The following is an 11,457-nucleotide window of genomic DNA, read 5'->3' as shown; positions in this document are numbered from 1 at the left end:
TGATTGGCTGCAGCCCATCAGCCAGAGTTGTCGTCACGGGAAAGGCAGAGCACATGGGGTGGGAAACTACCCCAGCGCATGTGCAGATGGTTTGTTTATTACTTAGAACACAGGTGTCAGTGCCATCTTATAATGGCGAATGTGAGGACGGCTCCTTACATCCTGAGGTCAGACTGGTACCACAATTAGGTTTTTCCTTCTCATGGACCTGGATATCCAGTATAACGGTGTGTGTTCAATAAACTGTTCTATCTAGCTTAACTGAGATTGGTATATGCATGGTTTGTGTGGCAACTCTCAGACCCCAATAATAACGATCTATACATCTGTAATCGAATCTGGTGTCCTCTTCTGGTGTGCAGGCATGCATGAAGGCAAAATGAATGAATAAATGAAAAAAATGGAATGGACAGCCAGGTGTAGTAGTGCATGCCTTTAATCCCAGCACTCCAGAGGTCTAAAAGATTTTCTGGTCAGCCAGGGCTACATAGTGAGAGCCTGTGTCTGGGGGAAGGGGAGGGAATATGTGTTTGTGAGTTGAATGCAGGTGCCCAAGGAGGCCTAAAGAGAGTGACAAGATCTCCTGGAGCTGCAGTTACTGCATTCATGAGCCACCTTACAAGGATGCTAGGAACTGCACTCAGATCCCTCCTAAAAGCAGTATGTACTCTTAACCATTAAGCCATCTTTCTAGCCTTTGACGGAGTAATTTTATTTTTATCACAGTAAAGTAACTAAGACAGGTTCTTAGCACAATATATTTAATATTAGTTTCTCTCCTAATCAAAATGATATTAATGGACCAAGGGTTTAGTGATGTAGACGTAGTGATGAGTTTGGGCTAAGCCAGTCGTCCCCTCATCCTTGGAATATTCCTGACCAAGCCTAGAGCACTGTATTATATTGCTACACAATCAAACGTCCTTCTGCTTCTGTGAGAGTCAGGAAAGATCAAGCAGCTTGTAAAGAGGTCAATTGCCTTTGAAGTCCACTCCAGAGCAAACGTGTTCTTCTTCAGTTTGTGGTTCCTCCTTCATGTCCCCTAATTTACTACTTGGCATATTATCCCTATCCTCTGAGCTCACTACTCACAAAGCAAGTATAGTTTCCTTATTTTCCACTCGTTTTGTTTTGTTTTGTTTTGTTGGTTTTTTTTCGAGACAGGCTTTCTCTGTATAGCCCTGACTGTCCTGGAGCTCACTTTGTAGAACTCAGAAATCCACCTGCCTCTGCCTCCCAAGTGCTGGGATCAAAGGCGTGCGCCGCCACCCCACCCCACCCCCCACCTGGCTATTTTCCACTCTTACATCATTCTGATTTCAAGGTGTATCTCATAAGGGACTGGGCAGGTTTGTCACAGGATATTTGATCACACTGTGCCCCCCAAGATTGTGTTATTTGCTGAAGATAGCTATTTCTTTTTTTTTTAAAGATTTATTTATTATTATTATATATAAGTACACTGTAGTTGTCTTCAGACACACCAGAAGAGGGTGTCAGGTATCATTATGGATGGTTGTGAGCCACCATGTGGTTGCTAGGATTTGAACTCAGGACCTCTGGAAGAACAGTCAGTGCTCTTAACCGCTGAGCCATCTCTCCAGCCCAATAGCTATTTCTAGTTGTGGTGTGGCCAGCCAGGTCTACAAAGTGAGTTCCAGGACAGCCAGGGCTATACAGAGAAACCCTGACTCGAAAAACAAGAAAGAAAGAAAGAAAGAAAGAAAGAAAGAAAGAAAGAAAGAGAGAGAGAGAGAGAGAGAGAGAGAGAGAGAGAGAGAGAGAAAGAGAGAAGAAAGAAAGAAAGAGAGAGAGAGAGAGAGAGCGCAATCAAAACAATTCAGGAGAGGCTGAGAGAGAGAATCCACATTGAATCAGTCAGCTTGTTGAGTTGAATCAGCCAGCCAGAGCTCAAAAAAAAAAAAGAAGAAGAAGAAGAAGAACTAGGAAGGAGTGAGTTTATCCAGCAGCAAGTCTCAGAGGCTGAAAACATTCTAGGCCTAGGTTAGATTGTACAGAGGTGAGGCCTAGGTTAGCTGATGGAGCAGTAAGCCTCCAAGACAACAGTTACTACAGAATAAAAAATATCTCTATACAGGTTGGTGTGTGTGTGTGTGTGTGTGTGTGTGTGTGTGTGTGTGTTGGTTGTTGTTGCTGTTGTTCCTTCTAGAATTTCTCTATTTCTCTTTTCTCCTTAATGTTCCAAAGCTACTCTCTCTGGCAAAGGTGTAACATGTTTTGGGACAAGGGTAGAAAAATGATAACTTCTTTAAGTCAAGTTAAAGAACAAGGTGTTGGAGAAATGGCTCCACAGTTAAAAGCACTCAATATTCTTGCAGAGGACCTGAGTTCAGTTTCCAACGCCTATGTCAGTTGGCTCATACCTATCTATAACTCAGCTCTAGGGGATCTGACACCTTCTTCTGGCCAAGTGCACCCCACTACAGATACACACTCGCGAGAGTGCACACACACTTTAAATAAATCTTAAAACAAACAAACAAACAAAAACAATTAGCCAGGTTGGAGAGGTGGCTCAGGAGTTAAAAGCACCAACTGCACTTCTAGAGGTCCTGAGTTCAATTCCCAGCAACCACATGGTGGTGGCTCACAACCATCTGTAATGGGATCTGACACCCTCTTCTGGTGTGTCTGAAGACAGCTACAGTGTACTCACATACATAAAATAAATAAACTTTAAAAAAAAAAACAATTAGCCAAAGAACAAAAGTAGGATATGAGACAAGCATGAGGCAGGATGGAGTGTCAATCATTCACCAAAGCCCACGCAACCTGCTGAGCCAGACACATATCTGGGCTGGGATCCACTTACCTGACTCCCATATGTTTGTAAGAGTAAGAGGGCACAGCAAGAGGGAGCTTTGAGCATTTCTCTTTATTATGGAGTACACCTACCTGGGTAAATAGCCACAGGCCACTTCAGAGTGGCAGTGGGGATGGGAGTTGGGGGAGTATTTTTCTGTATGTATGCTATCCTGTTGTACTCTTCCTTGAAGGAACTAGCCTCCAGTCTCTAACCAGTGCGTAAGTATATAAGTATAGCTGCAAAGGACCGATCAATCACCCGACCTCACTTCACAGGTCAGTGACAGGACAGAGTCCTCCTGGCCTCACAGTGAGTGCCAGGCCCACCAATGGCACCAACTGTCTTAGACTAAGTAGAGCCAGAGACGGGGGGGTTCAGAGTCATGTAACTAAGGGCGTGCTCCTCAAGAAGAGCCGTTGAGGAATGGAACGAAAGAGAACGGGAGAGGGCAAGTCTGGGGAAGACGGTCCAGTGAATAAAGTGCGTGTAGCACAAACTCGACATAAGCGTTGACTTCAGATCCTCAGAGAAGCCTTTTAAAAAGCCAGGTGCAGTGGCACAAGTAGCCGTAATCCCATACTAGAAGGCAGGAGACAGGGACAGGAGAATGGGAGGACTCTTCAGAGCCAGCTAGCCTAGCACATACAAGCAGTGGAAAACAAGCAAGACCCCATCCCAAACAAGGTGGAAGGCGAGGACCGCCATCCGAGGTTGTCCTCTGACCTCCATACACCCACCCTGGTATGTGCGCGTGCAGATCCCACTTGAAGACAAAGGGCATCAAGCATGAGGGTGATTCTGATAGAATCAAACTTTGGCTTGATCCACAGCAGGGTTTGGTGAGCTCAGACAGCAACCGTTTGCCTGTGGGGCAAATGAGTCAGACGCATAGATCACATCAGTCACTGGCCAGGGGCATAGAGGGGAGAAGTCCTGGGTGAGGCAACGGCAGACAATCAGCAGAGAGCTTAGTAGGTAAAACGGTGTAGAGCTTGGAAAGGGGGAGGGGCTAGTGATAGAGCTCAGTTGGTATTCTAAAAAAACATGAAACCTTGGGCTTGACCCCTAGGACCACATAAACTCTGGCATGGTGGTACATTGCTGTGATCCCAACACAGGGAGGCAGAGTCAGAAGAATCAATTCAAAGTCATCTTCTACTATATGATACCAGCCTGCGTACTTATACCATCACACTGTGAATAGGTACCCAAGAGCCAAATTCTTTAATTAAACTCGATGTCCACCTTATCGGTACACTAAACCCGTCTTTCTTCTCTGTCCTCTCAAAGCCCCTCTCCCATAACCTATGTGACTGACTGACCAGCACCATCATTTCTCATAAATGTACAAATTAAATTTTAGAGCCGGGTGTGGTGGCACACGCCTTTAATCCCAGCACTTGGGAGGCAGAGGCAGGCGGATTTCTGAGTTTGAGGCCAGCCTGGTCTACAAAGTGAGTTCCAGGACAGCCAGGGCTATACAGAGAAACCCTGTCTTGAAAAAGGAAAGAGAGAGAGAGAGAATTAAAATTTTAGTTAAACAAATTGTTTTTGTTGTTGTTGTTCCCACCTAGAGAGAGAGAGAGAGAGAGAGAGAGAGAGAATTAAAATTTTAGTTAAACAAATTGTTTTTGTTGTTCCCACCTCCCACCCTCACTTTTTTGTTGTTTTGTTTGTTTTTTTTGTTTTTGAGACAGGGTTTCTCTGTGTAGCCCAGGTTGTCCTGGAACTCACTTTGTAGACCAGGTTGTCCTGGAACTGAGACCCACCTGCCTCTGCCTCCTGAGTGCTGGAATTAAAGGTGTGGGCCACCACTGCACCAGTGACTCCACTTTGTTTTCTGAGACAGAGTCTCATTGGCTGTCCAGGAATTTCCTATATAGACCAGGCTGGCTCAAACCTCGGCGATATGCCACCCAACTAAGTCAAAGTCTTAGAAATATTATGTGTGTTTGTGCTGGGTGTACCGTGGCACACGTGGAGGTCGGAGGCCAACTTGCAGGAGTCAGTTCTCCCCTTCTGCTATTCGGCTTTGATGGGTTAAACCTGTCAAGACGTGGTGGCCAGCACTTTTACCCACTGAGGAGCCCTCTCGCTGACCTGACCCTCCAGGACTGACTAACTCTGTGGCTAGTAGGATCGAACTGAAAAGAAGGCTGTGTTTCACAAAGAAGCCGTAGACTGGCGGTGTCAGCAAGAACACACCCCATCCATCCTCTGAACCCCAATTTTACCAAAGAGAGAAACCTCGAGTCAGCTTCTTTTCAAAAGTTTTAATAAACAGGATGGGAACAATGGCTAGAGCACTCCAGTGGTTGGGACAGTCGTGTCCAGAGATGTACCAAGATGGGCTTCACATGGAAGAGTTCCTTTGGAGGGACGACTCTCTGAATAGCTATGCTGTTGAGGTGGAAACTACAAATGAGCTTATTTCTACTGCACTCATGACTCTTCTTTGTTATTTTTCTGAGCTTCAAATAAACAATGCCATGTCAAGACTTTCCTTTATCCACAGGACCCAGAGGTGTGTCTGTCTGTCTCTCACCCAGGGGTCTTACTATGTAAATCTAGCTTTCCTAGAACTTGCTATGTAAACCAGATGTTTGCCTGTCTCTCCCTCCCGAGGCACCACCGTGCCCAGCCAGAGGCTCTGAGCATAAAGATGCTATCAGAGCACCTGGGATGCTCCAGTGTCCCTGAAGGCCAAGCTCTACCTGACAGGGCTTCCCCTCGTCTGTAGGTCTGATGGTTAAGATGACTAAGATGATGTTACACGTATGAGAGCCATGGAAGGCTTCTCTAAAGCCAGGCTGATTCCCAACAGACTCCTGTATGCTTCGGGTGCTTATGGATCTGTCCTCTCGTGGCTACGCAGATGTTTGAAGAGGCTACAGCTCCAACTGAAACTCATTCCACACTCCTTACACTGGAGGGGCTTCTCGCCGGTGTGGATTCTCTGATGTTGACTGAGATGGGACTTCAAACTAAAGCCCCTTCCACACTCATTGCACTGATGGGATTTCCCACTGGGGCAGCTTTTCTGTTGCTGTTTTATGTGCGGACACTGGCAGGTGCTGTCCCTGCATGTGTCACATTTCTGGGGTTTCTCCGCAGAGTGAGTTCTGTAATGCTGAATGAGGTCAGAACTGTAACTGAAGGCTTTCCCGCAGGAGTCGCACTGGTAAGGCTGCTCCTGTAACTCCAGCTTCTTATCTTCGATCACTGTCAGGTTCCAGCTGTAGGCCTCCTCGCAGACACCGTTCTTCTCGCTCTTCTGGCCCACGTGGAGCACTTGGTGTTCGAGGAGGCTGACGTACTGGAAGAAGATCTCACCACACTCGTGACACTGGTGTGACTTGTCTCTAGAGTGGAGTCGGAGGTGACCGGCGAGATGCGAACGCCTCCCAAACCCCTTCCCACACTCGTTGCACTTGAAAGGCCTCTCCCTGCTGTGCACACTCTGGTGCTGAACGAGGTGGGACCTCACTCGGAAGGCTTTCCCACATAAGTGACAGGCATAGGGCTTCTCGCCCGTGTGAACGCGGTGATGTTGAGTGAGGTGGACACGCTGGTTGTAGCTCTTCCCACACTCCTCGCACCTGAATGGTTTCTCCCCAGTATGGATTCGCCGATGCTGAATGAGGTGCGCACTCTGGATGAAGCTTTTCCCGCACTCGTTACATTGGTGTGGCCTCTCTCCTGGAGACGACTTCTTGTGGACATAGCTGAACTCATTGCAGTCTGTCCTCTTTGAAGAGGACTGTCCTAGGGTTTCTTTCATGACAGCCCCCTGCTGTCCATCCTGGTGTTCACAGCCCTCACTGTGACCTTCAGCCTGACAAGCATTCCTTTGGACTTCTCCCGAGAGTTCCGAGTCTGCTTCTGAAAGTCCTGGGATTCGCTTAATGTTTAGTTTAGTGTTCTTACTTCTTCTGTCGCTGCCTAAAAGAGGACCAAACACAAAGTTCATCAGCTCCTTTTCAGGAGAAGAAGAAGAAGAAGAAGGCTAAGCTCTGCCTAACAGGGCTTCCCCTTTTATCTATTTATTATTTGTCAAAAATAAATAAATAAATAAATAACCAAACCAAAACAACAACAACAACAACAAAACACCCTGGTGTAACAGGAGGAAGAAAAGGGGACATATGGATGTACTAATGCCAACAGCAATGAAGAGAACGTTGGTATTGAGCCAATGGAAGGAATAAGACAAAAAGTAAAACAAGAAGACAGAGGGAGAGACTTACTGGGTCAGGAAGAGCTATAACCCCAACAGCTGTGGGGCTGAGGCAGGAGCATATTGGGTTTGAGGCTAGCCTATGCTACATTGAGTTCAAGGCCAGCCTGCCTGGGCTATACAGGAGAAACTGAGTGGGGTGGGGAGAAGGTAGAGAGCCAGGGGTAGAGACCCATTCCTGTGGTCCACTAGTTGGGAGCCTGAGACAAGAGGCTCACAAATTGGAGGCCAGTCTGGGCTACAAAGCAATCTTAACTTTCAGAAGGCGGAGGCCGAAGGATCAGAATTCCAGTGTTAAGACTGCACATAGTCACCGGGCAGTGGTGGTGCAGCACTTGGGAGGCAGAGGCAGGCGGATTTCTGAGTTCCAGGCCAGCCTGGTCTACAGAGTGAGTCCCTGGACAGTCGGGGCTACACAGAGAAACCTTGTCTGGAAAAACCAAGAGAGAAAAAAAAAAAAAAAAAGATTACACACAATCTAAGGCTAGTCTGGGATAAATGAAATGCCATCTACAAAGCGAAGGAAATAATGTTTTAAAATTTAAGTTTAAATTAAGAATAAAATAAGCTATAATCTTTGCCCATTACCACAACTCATCTGGTTTTTGTTGTTACGGTTGTTTTAGTTTGCTTTTGTTTGATGGTTATTGTTTGAGGCCAGGCCTCACTATATAGCTCTTGCTGGTCTAGAACTGAGTACACAGGACTAGTTCAGAAGTCACATTCCTCTTCCTGCCCTTGCTTCGGGACGGCTACGGACGAGCACCACCACGCCCAGCCCATCTGGTCTCTCTCCCTAAGCTAATCAGGGGAGGCCTGCCTCTAGCCACTCCTGGAACCTGCATGCTCCCCAGACGTACATCTTTGGGATTTCTCTCTGAAGTGGCGCTTCAGATGCTCGATCAGATGCGAGTGCCGCCCAAAGCTCTTCCCGCACTCGTTACAGCCATACGGCCTCTCCCCGCTGTGCACGCTGTGATGCTGCACCAGATGGGAGCTCACGCGGAAGGCTTTCCCGCACACCTGACACTTGTAGGGCTTCTCGCCGGTGTGGACTCTCTGGTGCTGAGTGAGGTGAACCCGCTGGTTGTAGCTTTTTCCACACTCCCCACATTTAAACGGTTTCTCTCCAGTGTGGATCCTCCGGTGCTGAATGAAGTTTGAGGCTTGGAGGAAAAACTTCCCGCAGTCACCACATCTGTGGCCTCGTTCGCCGTTCGATTTCTGCTTCCGGTTAACATCCGGACCTGAGCACAGAGATCTTTTCTGCCTTGGATTCCCCGAAGTGGGATTCACCTGCCACCTCTGCACCATGTCCTTCAGGTCGCTGACTTCGCCGGACTCTTGACGCTGAACACCGTTCTTTTCCAAAGTGCGTTCTGCGGCCACCCAGTGTGGGTCAGCTGCATCGGAGACCTGCTGCACCGTGAGCTCTAAATTGCCCTCCTTGGGCTCATAATCTGAAATGAGAGAAGGGAAACAGGCCAATTAGCTAGTCCCCACATCCCGAGCAAGAAACAGAGGAACACAGTGAGTGAGTGAGACCACCTATGTGTTAGGAATGCATGGCTTTGGAAAATGACGATACCTGAAAGCAAGGCTTTAGAAAACAGGGATAGGACATACCTCAATGCAGAAGGCTGTGGTATAGCTCAGTTGGTATAGTGTTAGTCAAGCTACGGGAAGCCCCAGGTTCCACCTCCAGTTGTGGCAGGGCACACCTGTAACCCCTACACCTCAAGGTAGAGGCAGAAGGATCAAAAGTTCAAGGTCATCCTTGGCTACACGGAGTTTGAGGCCAGCCTGAGATGCATGAGCCCCTGATGAAAGAAAGCAAGAAAGAGGGGGAGGGAGGAAGGGAAGGCGGCTGCAACGGCAGCTGCGAGCCACCATGTCTTGTTTACACAGAGCTGGGGGTGGATCCCAGACCTTTGTACATGTTAAGCAAGCACTCTACCAACTAAACTACAGATGCAGGCTTCAAATTATTTACTCGTTGTTTAAAGTCACTTTCAAATGTGATGAGGTTTGTTTGTTTGTTTTAAATTCTGGCCATGTAGGCTACCATCAGAAATTGGCAGGCATGAAAATGAGAGGATGTGGCCTTCTTAAGAATTATTTACTGTTATGTATGTGAGTACACTGTAGCTGTCTTCAGACACACCAGAAGAGTATAACAGATCCCATTACAGATGGTTGTGAGTCACCATGTTGGTTGCTGGGAACTGAACTCAGGACCTATGGAAGAGCAGTCAGTGCTTTTATTTATTTATTTATTTATTTTTAAAGATTTATTTATTGTTATATGTAAGTACACTGTAGCTGTCTTCAGACACAGTAGAGGAGGGAATCGGATCTCATTACAGATGGCTGTGCGCCACCATGTGGTTGCTGGGATTTGAACTAGGGATCTTAGGAAGAGCAGTCAGTGCTCATAACCGCTGAGCCATCTCTCCAGCCCAGGCCTTCTTAAGAAGAGGTGCGAGCCGGGCGTGGTGGCGCACGCCTTTAATCCCAGCACTCGGGAGGCAGAGGCAGGAGGATTTCTGAGTTCGAGGCCAGCCTGGTCTACAAAGTGAGTTCCAGGACAGCCAGGGCTACACAGAGAAACCCTGTCTCAAAAAACCAAAANGTCTACAAAGTGAGTTCCAGGACAGCCAGGGCTACACAGAGAAACCCTGTCTCAAAAAACCAAAAAAAAAAAAAAAAAAAAAAAAAAGAAGAGGTGCGAACAGGGTGGGAACCCCTAAGAATGGTCAATGTGAGGGATTATGGTAAAGTTGTAAGGGTGGTGGCACAGGCCTGCAGTCCCTGATACTTGACAGGCTAAAGTGGAAGGACGACAAGTCCAGGTCTGTAGTTCACTGTACATCGGCACATACAAGGGCACATATAGATTAGTAGAACGCAAGAGGTCCCGATTTCAACCCGCAGTACCACAAAGAATAAAAGAAAAACATCAGAAATCAGAGTAGTGTAGTTAATACTCAGAGTGAACAAGTATGACTGGATTTGAACTCACAACCCTGCCTGAGACCCGAATGGGTACCCAAGGCACACACATACACTACATGCTCTCACACACGCCTCTGAGAACTCGTAAGCGCCTCTATAAGTTACACTAGTTAGGTTTAAACCACACAAGCCGTTCTAACTTAAAAGAGAGACAACAAAGAAGATATTTGCATTAATTATGATACTGATTTTTTTAAATTAATGTGTATCCGTGTATGACACATGTGTACGGTGGAGACTACCTCAGATGCCCTGACACTGGAGTTACGGGCAGTTGCGCACTGCCTGGCATCGCGCTGGAACCCCACACAGGGCTCTAGAAGGCTGTGAGTGCCCCTCCCCAGAACCCATGGTCCCAGCCCAAAATACAGCGCTTTGTTTTTTGGTTTTGTAAGATTTATTTATTTGTTATATGTCAATACACTGTAGCTTCCCTCAGACACTCCAGAAGAGGGCGTCAGATCTCATTATGGATGGTTGTGAGCCACCATGTGGTTGCTGGGATTTGAACTCAGGACCATTGGAAGAAGCGTCAGTACTCTTAACTGCTGAGCCATCTCACCAGCCCCAAGATATATTTATTTTTTTATGTATGAGTACTCTCTCTTCATGTACAGTTGCATGCCAGAAGAGGGTATCAGCTCATATTATAGATGGTTGTGAGCCACCATGTGGTTGCTGGGATTTGAACTCAGGGCCTTTGGAAGAGCAGACAGTGCTCTTAACTCCAGCCCAAAATACAGCGTTTTTAATGTATAATCAATTCATTGAGATGAGACTACCGCTAAGATCTCAACAAGTTGATGAACAGAACACATAAACAAACAAATCAAACTACACGAAATCCAGGGAGGGGCTGGTGAGATGGCCCAGTGGGCAGAGGCTGCCATGCCTGACAACCTGAGCTTGTTCCCTGGAACCCACATGTTGGAAGGAGAGAACCGACTCCTACAGAGTGTCCTCTGACCTCCATATGTGTGCTGGGACGCAAGCACACCACCCCTTACTCCTTGTTAAGAGGTAGGCTGGTCCAGGACTTTCCCCGAGGCCCTGACATATTTTGTTCCTTGCCTAAAACCAGGGACTGGCTTGTCAAGGCCGGTAACAGCCTGGGGTCAGGGCCTTGGGGAGCTGAAGTTTTCTGGATCCTGAGAATTCAGCTTCTGCCCCCTTGAAGGGTTAGGGTCATCAGTCCCCAGGCTAAGGAGCAGTAGGTCTTTGTGCAGCTGAGATATCCTATGCTCCCTTTGTGCAGCTCTGCTTGACTTAACTTCCTGCTGACTCTGTCCCATTGTATGGGGACAAAGGTTTGGCCCATTTTTCCTCCAGGAAGCTGTAAATAAGATGGCATATTTCTTTTTTTTTTTTTTTTTTTTTT

General features: G+C 47.1%; 1 protein-coding gene across 4 annotated transcripts in view; it reads right to left on the bottom strand.

Moving 5' to 3' along the window:
- Positions 1-5,085: 5,085 nt before the first annotated feature.
- Zkscan5 (zinc finger with KRAB and SCAN domains 5) overlaps positions 5,086-11,457 on the bottom strand; it is a 17,820-nt gene continuing 11,448 nt past the window's right edge. For 2 of the 4 annotated variants that reach the window (XM_021163506.2, XM_029477355.1), the window contains 2 exons: positions 7,925-8,524; positions 5,086-6,769 (listed from right to left, as the gene is read on the bottom strand). In XM_021163506.2, coding sequence (XP_021019165.1) covers positions 5,673-6,769; positions 7,925-8,524 — 1,697 coding nt within the window. In that variant the 3' untranslated portion in view covers positions 5,086-5,672. The remainder of the gene's footprint in view (positions 6,770-7,924; positions 8,525-11,457) is intronic. The other 2 variants (XM_029477356.1, XM_029477357.1) reach the window with 1 other exon arrangement.

The sequence above is a fragment of the Mus caroli genome, chromosome 5 (assembly GCF_900094665.2).
Source record: "Mus caroli chromosome 5, CAROLI_EIJ_v1.1, whole genome shotgun sequence".
In the NCBI taxonomy this organism is placed as follows: Eukaryota; Metazoa; Chordata; class Mammalia; order Rodentia; family Muridae; genus Mus; species Mus caroli.
Note: the sequence above shows the minus strand (reverse complement) of the source record. Positions and strands in the feature narration are given on the sequence as shown.